The sequence below is a fragment of the Capricornis sumatraensis genome, chromosome 5 (assembly GCF_032405125.1).
Source record: "Capricornis sumatraensis isolate serow.1 chromosome 5, serow.2, whole genome shotgun sequence".
NCBI classification, from domain to species: domain Eukaryota; kingdom Metazoa; phylum Chordata; class Mammalia; order Artiodactyla; family Bovidae; genus Capricornis; species Capricornis sumatraensis.
The window spans coordinates 35,689,566-35,708,014 of NC_091073.1; the positions used below are offsets into that span (position 1 = coordinate 35,689,566).

The 18,449-nt window shown below is 39.5% G+C and overlaps 1 protein-coding gene across 1 annotated transcript in view; it reads right to left on the minus strand.

Annotated features, from left to right (window-relative positions):
* The window catches only part of RAPGEF5 (Rap guanine nucleotide exchange factor 5), a 234,171-nt gene that overhangs the window by 45,148 nt on the left and 170,574 nt on the right, over positions 1-18,449 (minus strand). Inside the window, exon 12 of the mRNA XM_068972629.1 lies at positions 2,194-2,272. Coding sequence (XP_068828730.1) covers positions 2,194-2,272 — 79 coding nt within the window. The remainder of the gene's footprint in view (positions 1-2,193; positions 2,273-18,449) is intronic.

The following is an 18,449-nucleotide window of genomic DNA, read 5'->3' on the forward strand; positions in this document are numbered from 1 at the left end:
TATATTCTTTAATGCCAATATATAATAGCAAAACAGGGATAATTCTGTATCAGACTTTGTAACATTTTTTATAATCTGCTCATTTAAAAGAACTATTTATTTGGGTCTTAACAGCAGGATGTAGGAACTAGTTCCCCGACCAGGGATCGAACCTGGCCCCCTGCATTGGGAAAGCAGTGTCTAAGCCATTGGATCACCAGAGAGGTCCCCTTTGTAGCTATTTTAAAACATAATTCAGCCACTGTCTCCCCGACCCACAAAAGTACATCAAGGACGGAATGGATAAAAAGATGTGGCATTTATACACAGTGGAATACTATATATAAGATCATGGCATCCAGCCCCATCACTTCATGGCAAATAGATGGGGAAACAGTGGAAACGGTGACAGACTGTATTTTTTTGATCTTCAAAATCACTGCAGATAGTGACTGCAGACGTGAAATTAAAAGACACTTGCTTCTTGGAAGAAAAGTTATGACCAATCTAGACAGCTTATTAAAAAGCAGACATTACTTTGCCAATAAAGGTCTGTCTAGTCAAGGCTATGATTTTTCCATTTGTCATGTATGGATGTGAGAATTAGACTATAAAGAAAGCAGAACAGCAAAGAACTGATGCTTTTGAACTGTGATGTTGGAGAAGACTCTTGAGAGTCCCTTGGACTGCAAGGAGATCCAACCAGTCCATCCTAAAGGAAATCAGTCCTGAATATTCATTGGAAGGACTGATGACGAAGTTGAAACTCTAGTACTTCGGCCATCTGATGTGAAGAACAGACTCATTGGAAAAGACCCTGATGCTGGGAAAGATTGAAGGTGAGAGGAGAAGGGGACAACAGAGGATGAGATGGTTGGATAGCATCACCGACGCGACGGACAGGAGTTTGAGTAGGCTCTGGGAGGTGGTGATAGATAGACAGGGAAGCCTGGCGTGCTGCAGTCCATGACGTCGCAAAGAGTCGAACATGACTGAGCGACTGAACTGAATAGTATTTATATATATATATACACATAGAATAGTATTTATATTATATTGCACAGTGTGTGTATATATATATATATATATAAATGGTACCGCTTTACCGTACAGCAGAAATTAACATATTATAAATCAAATATAATTCAATAAAAAATTTAAAAATAGAGGAGGAAAGTTATAGATAACACTGAATATTTTAGAATGGATACAGCTGGCGGGGGGGGCGAGGCAGGCAGGAAATACTTAAAATCCTTGTTATTTCAGCATGAAATTAAAGCAACTAATTCAGAAAACTAACTCAGAAAAAAAAAAAAAGTACATCAAGGACATCTGATTTCTTTGATGTCTACCTGTGAAACAAACTCAGGCAAACACAAAGAATTTGTTAAAGTATGCATTTCTTCTAGTTTTTCTCTTGAAAGGCATAATATAAAGATTTATCTTGCATTATTTCTACTTATGCAAATGCTCTTTTTGTCTTTTCCTGTGACCTTCATGGCTTGACTTCTGATAAAGAAAAAACTCTTTCTTAAACATTGTAAGGCAAGACACTCATTGGGAAACTGCGGGCGTTTCCATGGCATGGCTTCCTGGCCTTTGATCTGTTGCATCTCTTCTAGTCAGTGTATGCAATTCTAAAGCCTCCTTAACTGGTCATTAACCCTCTAATCACATCCATCATCCTAAGACAGCGTGCCCTGACAAAGCTCTGAAATGATGACAGCTGATTGGGGGTAGGAGTGGGGGGGTCAGACCTCCCAAGTGGGAAATCCTTGTCTTCCCTAGGACACTTGCCCAGAAAAACACTATCACACGCATGCTTCCCCACCCATGTGGGCTGGCACTAACTGACTGATTGTCTTGTAAGTTCAGTTACTGCCAATCCACTCAACCTTTTGACTCTGGGGTTTACCCAGTAGGCCAAATTCATCTCGAGATTCTAAAGCCTTGTGACACAGGTCTGAAGAAAACATAGTATCAACACACAATGTACCCACGACACAGAATGTGAAAACAGCAGCTCTGCATCTCTGGTCCCCCCTGCATACTCTGTCTCATTTCATCTTTCACCTTGGCTACCATGACATTAATATTTAACACAGCCACACTCTACTGAGGGCTTGAGTAAATGAAGAAAGGCAGTTAATTCCTAATGTGAGACATCTGTCTGAGAGGAAGCCGACACAGCATCCTGAAGCTAATGAAGGATATTGCCTCAACAGCGCCTGGCACAAGTCGTCAGTTGTCATGAAGACTGTGTACGTGAGAAGGAAGTCATCAAGGAGAGTCTCTGCAAAGAAAGGAAAAACAAACACAAGGTGAGCAAATCGGAGATAAGAGGGGAAAGCTGCTTGGCCAGGCTCTGGAAGAGTGTGCACAGCAGAAACATGATAAATGGTGGTGGCAGTGGGAGGGGTAAGGTTAGGAGAATTTTAGCACAAAATACATTTATTAAAGTTACTTTTAAAAACTCTTTATATAGAATGCCTCAAGCAGTGAGATTTCTTTTCTATTACAAGGCTCTCTAAACATATAATTTTGTCATCTGTTTTTTCCTTTCCTAAAACCTCATCTATATTTGTGGGTACAGATGTTATGGAAAACCAATGTATTAAAAAAATGTGCTTTAAAAAAATAAATTTTATATGATTTCTGAAGTATGCACTCCAGAACTACAGGAAATGACACCCATAGGTTCTAATCCCTGGAGGCTCAGATGGTAAAGAATCTGCCTGTAATGCAGAAGACCTAGGTTTGAACCCTAGATTGGGAAGATCCTTCGGAGAGGGCATGGCATCCCACTTCAGTATTCTTGCCTGGAGAATCCTCATGGAGAGAGGAGCCTGGTGGGCTACAGTTCATGGGGTCGCAGAGTTGGACACAACTGAGCGAGTAAGCACAGCACAAAAGCCATTTACCTAAGTCTAGGGTAAGAACAATGGATAATAAAAGCCAGAGGATCCACGGCAATTTCCAAGGCCATTCACTTTTATCTCTTGAAAGCATCTGTAAGAAGTTGGGAAAGTGAAGAGTGATTTTCTTCTTGCTGTGAAGAGAGACAGGGCTGAGTCCAGTTAAAAATGGAGAGCAGATAAAAAGGATGATGACATACTCCTTCCTAATTCCTTTTCTACCTCTTCAACACAAACAGGTCCCATTTTTATTGCCTCTTTGGCTTAGTGCTCTTTACAAAGTCCAGCTTATGTATAATATGGAACTGCTAAACAGGCAAACTCCAATAAACTTCAAAATTGATAGAAAGACTTATGTTCAGAATGCAAAGCAGACATTTTGCCATAGTAGTCTTTATTTACTCTCCATATCTCAAAATTCATTTTACTCTATTATTTAGTTTTCATGTTGTTTACATTCTGGATACCAAAATTTTAGCTATCTGAAATAGTACTAAATTCTATGAATAGTGAGCTTGTGTACTTAATAGCACTGATGCTCTTTCATACTACAAATGTGAAAGTAGAAAGAATTGTCCAGAACAGAACTCTATAGCTCCATTTTGAAGACTGGAAAAATTCCATACTTTTAGAAATAACCAGCAACTCTCCTTTAAAAGTTATCAGTGCAAAACAGACTGTTTTGAAGAATATAAAATTCTGATAAAAAGAGGCTGTGAACGACACCTACAGCCCTCTATCAGCTGCAGGGGTTAACTTATTTCCATGGTTTGTTTATGCTACAAAATAGCAAGATACTCTTGATCTACATAGAGTAGTAAAGTGGTTGCAAATGGTACTGGGTTACCAAAACTTCTTGCTTTCTAGAAGCTCTTTATGAAAATGAATCAGAGGTGTTCATGAAGAGGATTAGGGACTTTTTTTTCAAAGGTATTTATTTTTTCAGATAAGAAACAGTGAAAAAGTCAAAATGTTAGTCACTCAGTTGTGTCTGACTTTATGCAATCCCAGGGACTATCGCCCACCAGGCTCCTCTGTCCATGGAATTCTCCAGGTAAGAATACTGGAGAAGGTTGCCATTCCCTTCTCCAGGGGATCTTCCCAACCCAGGGATCGAACCCGGTCTCCTGTGCTGCAGGCAGATTCTTTATTGTCTGAGCCACCAGAGAAGCCCAAGCAACAGGATTCCTCACTAAAAAGAAAAATAAAATTTGAAAAACGCCACCTAAAATGTAAAATAAGCCTAAGCTTACACATATTGCATCACATGCAGTATGTGAAGAGTCACTATTACTATTTGTCTGTGGAAAAAGCAAGTTCTCAAACAGATGTGCCGAGGCCTTGCTGGACATATATTAAGGCCAGCACAGGAAAGCTGCGGGACTGTGGCTGGCTGCACAACCAAATGCAAGTGGACTCATGCAGCCTAAGTTCATAGCAGAATATTAATAAGTTCTCTACTTAGGTCCTTGCTCACAAAAGTTTCCAATCTATGCACAAAAAGGCAGAAGAAATTTTATTCTAAGGTCTATCCCCAAGCTAGTTAACCCACAGCGCAAGTTAGTCACTGGCCTCCTACTGAAAACTTTGGAATGTACATTAGAAATGTTTGTGTCTCTTTCATTACAGGGTTTTTAATAGATGAAGTTAAGATCCAACAATGGTGTGACGTCTGAACCCCTAGGTTCTCTGGGAAACTAACGTGCCAACTATCACTCTGGGATGCTGCTGAACAATAATGTTCACGAATTAGGACATTTCTCTGTACTAAATATGGTTGATGAGAATCCTCAGCTTCTCTGATCTGATTAGAAGTTGTCTTTTTTGCATTAAATATTAGATACAGGCAGTAAGGGCCTCAGAGAAGCCTAGAATTACTTTAGGCTTTCCAATGGGCCCTTACAGATCGGAGCAAATAATACACAGAAGCCAGTGGGTGACGTCACTGAGTACCTCATACAAGTCAGCATATAAAGTTTTTGGTGTGACACTCAGGTTCAGATGCTTTGGAATGTTCTTATGTGTGTGCTCAGTTGCTCGACTGTGTCCTTGTGATCCCAAGGACTGTAGCCCACCAGGCTCTTCTGTCCATGGAACTGTCCAGGCAAGAATACTAGAATGAGTTGCCATTTCCTCCTCCAGGGTATCCTCCTGATCAAGGGATCAAACCTGCATCTCTTGCGTCTTCTGCATTGGCAGACGGGTTCTTTAACACCAAGCCACCTAGGAAGCCCCTTGGAATGTTCTTACACTTAGCTAATTTAATGGGGTTGGAAATATTCTCTAGTCAAGTTTTACTCCATGAAAAAGTCACATTAAAAAGAACACCATACTGGAAATACCTATAAATAATATATACAGTATTTCATGCAATAAAGAACTGCATTAGTAAAATAAAAAGAACACCATTAACTTTGACATAAGCAGCCATTCCACTCCAAAACAGTCTTAGATGATGAACTGAGTGACTCTGAGAGTTTGGCTGGATGGTGGCAAAACCATTTGGCATTCAATTCCATTAACCAGCTCATACAAGATAATATTTTGTTGAGGGCTTTGACCCAGAAATGTTTATTTTCCCTGAAGCTACTAGCATATTTAATATTCAACAGCATTTACCTAATTATCTCCCTGCCATAGAAATAATAATTAAAGTAAAAACAATGAGGCTATATAGAAACATCTCCAGTTAAAAATCTAACAAAAAGAACAGCTAAAATTCCTTATGAATAGAACAGATTCCCAACACTCCTAATTCAAATCTTTATATAACTACCATTTTGTTCTGAAAATTTTCTACATAAAAAGAGCTTTCCTTTATTCTTTTCAGTACTGGTATTTTTTTTTTGCCGCATATGAAAGTAATTGAGTGATTTAATCAAAAAGACACACTTCAAATAGACGTGCATTTTAATAGCCATGCTTCAAAAAAAAGGCTGTCCCATTGGTATTTAGACATATTTTTAGAAGCACAATGGCTATATAAATGATCCCCTGAAGACTATTAGCCAACAATGGCCATTTAGAAAGACTAGCAAATCCACTGGCAACCATATTAAAACACTATAATTATATATTATATTATATACTGCTTAATTAATGGTAATTTAAGACTCTAGGTAGAAAAGCACTTTTGTGTATAAAAATATCTTTCACTTAAACACATTCATAGTTGCCACACAGACTCACATTCTGAATAAAAAGATGCATTCATTTATTTCTAGCTTAATGAATACCTAGGTATTAATATACAAAAAACCTGTCTTTGAAATTCTATCCATTAAATAAAATCACTAAATCTAATCTCAAGTTCTTGGCTCATCAATGACAAAAATACTCAGCTAACCTTTTTGGGCATACCCCCTCTTCCCACAAATAATACAAAATTTTGTAGTGGATTTTTAATTACAAGAATTACTTTTTGCAGTATAAAAGCAATATGCTAAGAACAATCAAAACTGGAAGGTAAATATTACAGTTTTAAGACTACGTAACTTGAAATAAAATATATTAATATGCTGTAAAAATCTAAAGAATAGCTCTAAAATTTGTGTCTATAATTAGCCATGATGTTAATTAATACAGAACTTTTCCCGATCATCTGCTACTTTTTAAACTTAAAGGCATAAGAAAAGAACTGTCTATTTTTATTTGATTTTACTTGAATGTATTTTTCTTTTATGCATAAATTAAAATTTTTTCCATCACTTTAAGTGTATAAAGCACTAAAACTTTCCATTTTATTTCTACAAAGCACAAAGGTTTCTAGAACATCCCCAAGTTATGCCAAGGTGAAATGGTAATTGGCTTGGTATAGATCCATTTATAGAGTTCTGATATGAAAGGAAATGGTCTAAATGCTTCCAAAAATTCTAAGCTTAATGCCTTTTTCTTTTTTCAGATATATAAAAAAAAGAAAAAACAAAACAAAACTCTGAAGTCCAGAAATCATGAGTATAGGGTGACTTAGGAGCAATTAGAAAAATCTACTTCAGTTTTATTTTCCAACACTCGCCAACAAAATGCACTGCAATAATGAAACCACTCACCAGTTAAAGTAAATTACCAAGAAAGCAAATGAACGGGATTTTGACAGACAATGGCTTATTAGAGCCATTTGATCTATGTAAGGTAATGTGAATATTCAACATTTCTGTATTAACTCATATTACCTAAAGTACTGTTGGTAGTTTTGTTTCACATGTATTTCTACGTCAGATGCAATGAAATTTAAGGTGCTCTAAAATATGCTTGACTTAACCTTTATTCCAAGGAACCAAGAAAAGCTTTGTACTTGAAAGGGCCTATTTCTGGCCCTGGAATGTTACAACTTACCATTATTTTTTGAGAAGCAGTGCCAAAATGTACCATGTCATCTGATTAAGCACAAACAAAATAATTTCATGTTCATGTTTGAATCATAGGCTCAAGTGCTAGGCCTCTGATAGGAGTTGTGCCTCTTGCTCAGTGTATTTCACATTTCAAAAAGCAGTATTCGTGACGTCAAATGCAGCTGTTTACTACAGCTTTTAAATTCAGTTGATTTCTGCAGAATTTTACAATTTCACCACAGTACTGCTTAGCCATTTTAAAACTGCCAAATCCTGAGATATAGCTTTATTTTTAGATATCGATTACACAAGAAATGCTTATTCATTTAATGCTGTTTCTACATTAAACTTGAAAAGTCATCCCTTTAATGACTATAGATAGGGATGGCATGGCACTCTTCCAATGATATAATCCGTTTTCATTTTAACTCGGAAAATTTGGTTTTAGAATCCCACCGCATTTCTTTAGGACAGAATGACTTGAGTGCAGCAGGTTTTATGTTCTTGGCTACTTTTAATTCCACACGCTGCCTTTTAAAAATGTCACAAGAAGGAGCGTGGAATATTAACAGCAGTGCTTTTATCTTCTCCGCACAGAGAAAGGGTCACGTTTGCAGGTCGCTCTGTCGTCACAGAGGAGCCAGCCCGGTGAGCTCCTGCTGTCCCAGCCCCCATTAGCTGCTGCGTTCAGGCACAATTCATGGATCTGCCATGTCTGCTGGGAAGCTCAGAAGACATGTAGAGTGTGCAGAGGGAGTCAGAGACCCTGCTTCCCACCTGGGGAGCCTTGAGCAGAGTACCTCACCCCCTGGGCCTTAGCACAATCACCTAAATCCACACCTAGCAGAGCTGTAGTTCAGTCAGATGGAACAGGATAGCTAAGGTATCTCGCAAAGAATCTGGTACACACAGATTCACAATAGATTCAACAATCACAATAATCACAGAATCACAACAGATTCAAGCACACAATAAATGTGTTCTGCTCTTTGCATGCATGCTAAGTCGCTTTAGTCGTGTTCAACTCTCTGTGACCCCATGACCTGTAGCTAGCCAGGCTCTTTTGTCCGTGGTGCTCTCCAGGCAAGAATATTGGAGTGAGTTGCCATGCCCTCCTTCAGGGGGATCTTCCTGACCCAGGGATCGAACTCGCATCTCCTACATTACAAGTAGATTCTTTACCACTGAGCCACGGGGGGAAGCTCATCTGTTCTTTAATTTCCTAAAGTAAAATTACTTACGTCTGTCCTTACCCGTTTCTCCAAGTGCTACCAGTCAACCAACCAAAACTGTGTACTGTGTGCAGAGGGAGGGTGAACTATACATAAGGCATTTGTTGAGGCACTAGGGGTTGATACAGGGAAGCACAGTGGCTGGTCCATGGCATGATCTAAGTTAGGTAACACTCCACCAAGCAGTACCAACATGGATGTCATAGGGGATGAAGGAGAGACTCCTGTATGCCAAGGAAGGTTTCACCAAACAGGTGGCGTGTGACATGACCCCTGAACTTCTGAGAAGAACTGGAGGAGAAAGAAATTAAGTGTGTAAGCAAAGGAGTGGGTATGGGTGAGTGTCTGTGGCTGAGTCATAGGCCAGTGGTCTTTGAGACTTGATTCTTCCTAAAGATGTTTTGCGCTAGACAATATTTAAAACTCAGAAATCTGGCAACACCAGGTCCACAGTTCAGTTGGCAACCATGGTTTAGAGCTGAGTTGCACTTTTTATGCAGAGGGGCCTCCCAGTTTAGCACAGTTCTACTCTGCTTGGCTTCTTTTGTTCACCTGAACTGGCTGTGGACATGTGAGTTTGCCAGTCTTAGTCTATGGTATAGTTATGAAACAGTAATGAAAGGGTCATATGGTGAAACAGAAACCCTAAAAAAGCACGTTGGAGCCAACTCCCAGGGTCTCTGAGCTCTAGACTAAGGTATCTGGGGCTCATTCTATATGAAAAGGAAAGTGAGTAGAGACTTTTGAGGTCAGAAGTGATGAAAGATACAGATTACACTTGCCACATCCCAAAAGTAAGTGGGGATAAAGGACAAATGAGGGGAGGGAATGGCAACCCACTCCAGTGTTCTTGCCTGGAGAATCCCAGGGACGGGGGAGCCTGGTGGGCTGCTGTCTATGGGGTTGCACAGAGTCGGACACGACTGAAGTGACTTAGCAGCAAGGGGAGGGAGGATGAGTTTATTTTTAAATGCACTGAGCCTGGATTCCCTAGGTTACTTTAAGTGAAACTACTGAGCAATATATCAAAGACCAGAGTTTGCTAACGAAGGCTAGATGAAGATGGAAGCTACTGTATAAAGAGAGAGGTTGGGAACAACGTGAATTTTCAGCAACAGTCCTAAGAAGACGTAAGTAGAGGGCTGAGGGTTGAGCTGGGGTGGAAGTTCACATTCGGGTGATGGCAAGAAAAAGATGAACTAAAAAAAAAAAAAAATAAAGAGGAGAAAAAAGAAACTGGAGAACTGGGAGACAGAAATGTAATAGAAACGAACAAGAAAGGACTGGAAAAGAGAGCAGATCGAAAGTCTCCAAAGTTGCTGGAGGGAGGTCCATGAGACAGAGCATCCAAAGGTCACTGGATGTGGTGTGTGATGGCCTCTGGTCTGAGACCAGACCAGAGATACGCCCCTTGGTAAGTCTCAGGGGCACACTCTAGTTGGACTGAAAAAAACTACAGATGTTCTGACAACCAGCTCTCACACCATCTAGCATACTGTTTCTCCCCAAAGACTCTCCTTGCAATTGTGCAGCTCATTGATCAGCAACAGCAGGTGCTCTCACGAATGAGCCAGGAGGTCAGATTTCTTCATGATCAATGCAAACATTGTTTTACTTAACAGTATATATGAGAATATATATTATATATATATATGAGAATATAATTATCACGACTATGACGCTTAAAATACCAATCTGCCAGCATCTACCAACAAAAATTAATATCAAAGATTTGCTCAGTCTAACATAACTGAACTGAGTTGTTGAATCTTGTACAATCAACACCACACAATGATTTCTTAAGATACAAACTGTGTTCCTAAGTACCTGGCAAATGTTCTAAAATTTCATGAAACAAAAGAAAATTAATTTATATATTAAATGTTAAATCAGAAGTCTCAGGTCTGGATGTTGTGGTTCAGTCACTAAGTCATATCTGACTCTGCAACCACATGGATTGCAGGCCTGGTTATTTCAAGCAGTAACTCTAAGCCTTGAATAAACTGAAAACAAGGTATGACATTTTTATCTCCTAAGCACTAAGCAGAATCTCTATTATCAGCTTTCTTTCAAAACTTGAAATATATCACCATTCTGAGTATTAATTTTCCCCCCTTGGTCAGTGTCAATCACTAGCGCTGAATTTCAGACAAGTGAAACTTTATTTACTAGCTTACTTCTGTTTCTGGTTAAAAAAAATTTTTTTAGGGACACTAGAAAAGCTACTTTAAACAAAGTTTAGCAATGGATACTCAACTGCCTATTTTAAAGTTAAGAACTGGCATGACAGCTAGATACATTAAAGATAAAAAGATATTCTACAAACTTACTCATTTAAAGTAAACACAACTAAGGCTCTTTCTAAGCAATTCTGCACAAGACCTTAGGCAAACTGAATGCTTCCAATAGAAGAAAACTTACTTTAACATATTGCCTCTGTTTGAAAACATTTCTAGGATAAATATCTGAACCAGTGACTGACAGCAGACATGCCTTTGTGTCTGGTTTCCAGAACAGTCACTAGAATTCTTTCCAATATCACACGACTGCTTTCTTTCTTACACAGGTAAAGGGAAGGTTTGCGGTTTAGAGTCACAAAGAAAGGTTTGGTCACAACTTACGACTAAACTCCTATTACTTCAGGTTGAAGACAAAGTTGCCGGATAAAGTGTCAACCTTTGCAAAGATATGGAATTTGACTGGTGAGGTCATTAAAGAACTGCAAAGGGCTGTCTACAAGCTCCAGACTGATGACTATTCCGTCCATGTGAATATCTAAGCAAATCTCCACACCTACCACCACTACCCAGCACACATATTTTAGCCTCAGTTCAGTTCAGTCCAGTCACTCAGTCCTGTCTGACTCTTTGCGAAACCATGGACTGCAGCACGCCAGGCCTCCCTGTGCATCACCAACTCCCAGAGTTTATTCAAACTCATGTCCATTGAGTCAGTGATGCCATCCAACCATCTCATCCTCTGTCATTCCCTTCTCCTCCCACCTTCCATCTTTCCCAGCACCAGGGTCTTTTCAAATGAGTCAGTTCTTCCCATCAGGTGGCCAAAGTATTGGAGTTTCAGCTTCAACATCAGTCCTTCGAATAAATATTCAAGATTGATTTCCTTCAGGATGGACTGGTCAGATCTCCCTGTAGTCCAAGGGACTCTCAAGTCTTCTATACCAGAGTTCAAAAGCATCAATTCTTTGGCGCTCAGCTTTCTTTATAGTCTAACTCTCACATCCATACATGACAAATGGAAAAACCATAGCCTTGACTAGACAGATCTTTGTGGACAAATAATTCTGCTTTTGAATATGCTACTAGGTTGGTCATAACTTTTCTTCCAAGGAGTAAGCGTCTTTTAATTTCATGGTTGCAGTCACTATCTGCAGTGATTTTGGAGTCCAAAAAAATAAAGTCTGCCACTCTTTCCCCCTCTATTTGCCATGAAGTGATGGGACCAGATGCCATGATCTTAGTTTACTGAATCCTGAGCTTTAAGCCAACTTTTTCACTCTCCTCTTTCACTTTCATCAAGAGGCTCTTTAGTTCTTCTTCACTTTCTGCCATAAGGGTGGTGTCATCTGCATATCTGAGGTTATTTCTCCCAGCAATCTTGATTCCAGCCTGTACTTCTTCCAGCCCAGCGTTTCTCATGATGTACTCTGCATAGAAGTTAAATAAGCAGAGTGACAACATACAGCCTTGATGTACTCCTTTTCCTATTTGGAACCAGTCTGTTGTTCCATGTCTAGTTCTAACTGTTGCTTCCTGACCTGCATACAGATTTCTCAAGAGGCAGGTCAGGTGGTCTGGTAGAATTCTGAAGAATTTTCCACAAGTTGTTGTGATTCACACAGTCAAAGGCTTTGTCCTAGTTAATAAAGCAGATTATATGTTTCTCTGGAACTCTCTTGCTTTTTCTATGATCCAACCAATGTTGGCAATTTGATCTCTGGTTGCTCTGCCTTTTCTAAAACCAGCTTGAACATCTGGAAGTTCACAGTTCACATAATGTTGAAGCCTGACTTGGAGAATTTTGAGTATTACTTTACCAGAGTGTGAGATCGGAGAAGGCAATGGCACCTCACTCCAGTACTCTTGCCTGGAAAATCCCATGGACAGAGGAGCCTGGTAGGCTACAGTTCATGGGGTCGCGAAGAGTTGGACATGACTGAGTGACTTCACTTTCACTTTTCACTTTCATGCACTGGAGAAGGAAATGGCAACCCACTCCAGTGTTCTTGCCTGGAGAATCCCAGGAACAGGGGAGCCTGGTGGGCTGCCGTCTATAGGGTAGCACAGAGTCAGACACGACTGAAGCGACTTAGCAGCAGCAGCAGAGTGTGAGATGAGTGCAATTATGCAGTAGTTTGAGCATTCTTTGGCATTGCCTTTCTTTGGGATTGGAATGAAAACTGACCTTTTCCAGTCCTGTGGCCACTGCTGAGGTTTCCAGATTTGCTGGCATATTGAGTGCAGGAAAAAAGCTCAACTGGAATTCCATTACCTCCACTAACTTTGTTCATAGTGATGCTTCTTAAGGTCCACTTGACTTCACATTCCAGGACATCTGGCTCTAGGTGAGTAATCATAACACCATCATGCATATCTGGGTTGTGAAGATCTTTTTTGTACAGTTCTTCTGTGTATTCTTGCCACCTCTTCTTAATATCTTTTACTTCTGTTAGGTCCATACCATTTCTGTCCTTTATTGAGCCCATCTTTGCATGAAATGTTCCCTTAGTATCTCTAATTTTCTTGAAGAGATCTCTAGTCTTTTCCATTCTATTGTTTTCCTCTGTTTCTTTGCATTGATCGCTGAGGAAGGCTTTCTTATCTCTTCTTGCTATTCTTTGGAACTCTGCATTCAAATGCATTTATCTTTCCTTTTCTCCTTTGCTTTTCGCTTCTCTTCCTTTCACAGTTATTTGTAAGACCTCCTCAGACAGCCATTTTGCTTTTTTGCATTTCTTTTCCTTGGGGATGGTCTTGATCCCTGTCTCCTGTACAATGTCACGAACCTCCGTCCATAGTTCATCAGGCACTGATCTAATCCCTTGAATATATTTCTCACTTCTACTGTATAATCATAAGGGATTTGAGTTAGGTCACACCTGAATCGTCTAGTGGTTTTCCCTACTTTCTTCAATTTAAATCTGAATTTGGCAATAAGGAGTTCATGATGTAAGCCACAGTCAGCTCCCGGTCTTGTTTTTGCTGACCGGTCTTGTTTTTGTTTTGTTTTAGCCTCAGAGAGACTCAAATTTGCTTTGAACCACGCCTATTCCTTACCATGCCCCAGAAAGCTAGTGGTGGTTTTGGTGGGTGATAGGGAAACACTGGAAGGGAAAACAGTGCTAGTCTGTATGGGGAAAAAAAAAAACCAGCCACTCTTTATGGACCACATACTGTCAGCTGTATCATGAGCTTCACCCGGCTGGTCTCTGCTCCTCACAGCCACCCTAGGAGGTAGGTAGGGCTTATATCTTTGCAGGATGGTGACACCAAGACTGAGATAAGTAAGGAAAACCACCACCATGTTAATGCAAGTTAATGTCAGAATGGGCTCAGGTCCTAAGCTGGGCTGAGCCTCAGCAATGTCTCTAACTGAGTGATGCTCTCCTGAGGGTGTAAAGCCAAACTGTCCATGTCACGGATAGGGGGAAAGAAATGCAGGAAAGTCACAAAATTCTGGGTTGAGATAGGGGAAAGCACCATAGATAAAGGAACCTAGTCATTTTACGGGCCTTGAATGGCCAGAGATGCCCCTGTGAAGTTGTTTTTCATCTATGTGCCAGCATGCTAGAGCTCCTTTACCCCTACTCAAATACTACTTTGTTTTTATTTTCTAGCAAACACCTGGCAATAGCACACAGCTATAAGAGATCAACCAATTTACTTTTCCAAAGGTAGAAATGATAATCACATAGAAGGATTAAGACAGTCCACAAATTCACAGTGCTTTAAGATATTTTAATGATCACTGCTGCTGCTGCTGCTAAGTTGCTTCAGTCACGTCCGACTCTGTGTGACCCCACAGACAGCAGCCCACCAGGCTCCCCTGTCCCTGGGATTCTCCAGGCAAGAACACTGACTGGAGCGGGTCACCATTTCCTTCTCTAATGCCTGAAACTGAAAAGTGAAAGTGAAAGTGAAGTCGTGTCCGACTCTTAGTGACCCCACGGACTGCAGCCCACCAGGCTACTCTGCCCATGGGATTTTCCAGGGAAGCACATATTTATATTTTTAAAAATTGAAATGTAAAGACAGAAAGGAAAACAATTTTTTTCAAAAGGTCAAATCATAAAACTCCTTTTCTTCTACATAAACTTCTCTGTATTAGACATTATAGATACTGGAGATCATTCAGTTCAGTCCGGTCACTCAGTCGTGTCTGACTCTTTGCGACCCTATGATTCGCAGCACACCAGGCCTCCCTGTCCATCACCATCTCCCGGAGTTCACTCAGACTCACGTCCATCGAGTCAGTGATGCCATCCAGCCATCTCATCCTCGGTCGTTCCCTTCTCCTCCTGCCCCCAATCCCTCCCAGCATCAAAGTCTTTTCCAATGAGTCAACTCTTCTCATGGGGTGGCCAAAGTACTGGAGCTTCAGCTTTAGCATCATTGCTTCCAAAGAAATCCCAGAGTTGATCTCCTTGCAGTCCAAGGGACTCTCAAGAGTCTTCTCCAACACCACAGTTCAAAAGCATCAATTCTTCGGTGCTCAGCCTTCTTCACAGTCCAACTCTCACATCCAAACATGACCACAGGAAAAATCACAGCCTTGACTAGACGGACCTTAGTCGGCAAAGTAATGTCTCTGCTTTTGAATATGCTGTCTAGGTTGGTCATAACTTTTCTTCCAAGGAGTAAGCGTCTTTCAATTTCATGGCTGCAGTCACCATCTGCAGTGATTTTGGAGCCCCCCAAAATAAAGTCTGACACTGTTTCCACTGTTTCCCCATCTATTTGCCATTAAGTGATGGGACCAGATGCCATGATCTTCGTTTTCTGACTGGAAATCATTAATCATGTTAAATCGTGTTCACTCTTTCCTAAAGCAAAAGAACTGACTTGCATGTCAATGTCTTGGCTGTCCCTCACCTCAGTTATCACCTGTCAGTCCAACGTCTGGGTAAACAGGCCATTAAACATGTATCAACTGTCACTGGGCAAGGTATTTTTGTCTTTTGGCTAAAGGAACTCATACATATTCCTTGTCTCAAATGGTTCTAATAATAAGTCAGTTTTGTTTTGTTTTAAAGTAAATGTACTACTCATAAGCCTAAGAACATTTTTAAGTTTTTCTGTTAGCATGATTCACGGTGGTTTGATCCACACAGATATGCAATGGGCACATATGAGTTCTGAAATATCACCAAAAATACAATAACATATAAAATGGTATACTATAGCCTACTCTGAGAAGAATAATTTTAATTTGTGCTATTGTTTAAAAAACTTCTTCAAAGCCTTATGACATGAACTACTTCTTTGTATATGTTAAGTTTATTTACGAAAAATACTTCTCACAACTAGTAGGGAGAATTTTGGAGTGAAGAATTCTCAATCATAAAGTCAGTGGTTCAAATTACACGAGAGAAAGGTACTTACAGTTGAATAAGCCCTGAGAACTAAGAATATATGAGATTATGATTAATGCATAGCAGAGGAAACTATATTCCGTATATGTGATAAACTACAATGGGAAAGAATGTAAAAAAAATTATGTCTTTATGTATATAACTGAATCACTTTGCTGTATAGCAGAAATTGGCACAACATTATAACTCCACTATACTTCAATTAAAAAAAAAAGAATACATGAGATTAGTGTAAATACTCACCTATAGAGAAAAATATAAGACTTAATCTTTATACGCTTAATACATGGCACTTTAAATTACAATATGTTTATGTTATTTTGAAAGGAGAGAAACATAGGGACACTGGAGCAAAGAGCTGGAAGGAATCACACCTCTAGCTGATTTCAGATGGGCCTTACCAACTCTAGAGTGCATTTCTTTATTTCTATTTTCACATGAGAGAGAAGTATATGGATATTTGTGTACATCACTGTTCGAGATTTTCTGTTATATGCAGCCATGCCTAATCACAAAAAATATATAGGCACAGAAAATTGTCAGGAACTCAAAAATAGTATCAATAATGTGGTCTTGTTCTCAAGTTTCTCAACTATCATAAGCAGGAAAAGTACATTTAAAGAGAGATGAGTGTTGTGAATTTACCCTAATCTCACTATTGTGTATTTCTAGAATGTGCTGATAAAGAAATATTTGCCTTGCATGTTTTTGATTTCCTTTTAAAAGAACCAACAACCTCCCCCCCTAGAATACGGTCAAATAGTGTAAACTGTTATAATAATTCTGAGATATGCACTCACAAAATGCCAATCAGCAATGGCAGAATTTGAGCCTAATAAAATCTTTCTATAAAAGTCAACAGTGGTGAATGAAAATTGCTTTGCAATACCTTCAAATTCAGACCAAACCGAACTAAGACACAGGAGGTCACATTTTACATGTTCAACTCTGGGGACAAGAGCTAAAATTAGGATGAAAATATCTCCACCCTATTCTCTCTGTTCTTTTTTTTTTTTCCTTAACAAAACACGTGACACTGGATTTACAATATCCATAAGCCTGCTACACAAAACAAAATACGTGCTATCAAGCAAAACAGGAAGAAAATTCTGTGTGTGGAGGGGGGGACTAACTTGCTCTAAGTACTATGTAAATCTTTCTTCATAACAAGACTATTTAGGGCACAGAAAGGGATGTAGAAGGAAAATACCGGATGCTTTAATATTAAAACTACTATCTATCACCAGTGCTGACATAAAGACCACTCACCTAAACTCCTGTTCATTTTTAGACTGAGCATTCGAGTAGAAACATCCTACCAGGCATGAGATGGGCAATTTTAACATCTGCTTTTCATCTTCACACTAAGTGAAGCTCATTTATAGGATTAAAAGATTTAAAAATTAGAAGGTTCATCAAGTATCCTGTATGCTGAAAACAGACAAGAAGGATAAGTGTGAAGCAGAAAAGGATTTAGCATTGCTCTGAAAGTAATTTTCTGCCACTATTTAGATTACAACAAGATATTCTGGGTATTACAACAAGACATTTTAGTTTTCCACACTTTCTGTTCACCCATACCTACCAATTCTGTCTCATTTCATATTTATTTCTGGGATTTGGGGGAAGGACTGACAGCCAAACAGCAGCAGCCAACAGAATGAAAAGAATGGTTTCGATTGTCGAGCAAGAAAGCCCCAAGGGCAGAAAATAAGGATAATGGGAAATGGGAGGGGAAGGTTATAATGAGAAAGACTGCAGAGAGAAATGAGGAAAAGCTCAGTTATAGGTGTGTTAAAGACAAAAATTCTCTCACTTGAAGAGTATCCCTCTTAGACATGTGCTTGTCAATTACAACAATTCTGTGGCTTTGTACACTTTACCTAAAGCCGTAATTTGATAGAAACACGCTGTGAGAGACTTTAACATGCGGTGATTATAATCAACAGACTGCCATTCACTAGCATTCCTTCTTGACACTTATAAGACTATCTGAAACACACACTCTTGTGCAGAAAAATCACTTCTTCCTCCATTTTCCGACAGGACCCTAAGATTTCTGACTGAGGACAATGTCACAGCATTTAAAAATATGGACAAGATCATTTGATGATCTCACATTAATTCCATCAAGAGTAAAGATGACACACAAGGTCTCTGAGGGAGAGAAGGGAACAGAGGGAGAGAGAAGAGAGTTGTTTTTAATCCACTGAATTGCTTTAAACACAGTCTCGAGTAATTTCATTTGCTGATGTTAACATTAAAACTATGGTTCTGCTAAAATTAAACACACTTTTGAGACAGTATCACATCTCCAGAAATTTTAGAATCTGCTGCTCCAAAAATGCCTGACTCATATCACACATTAAAACAAGTTTCT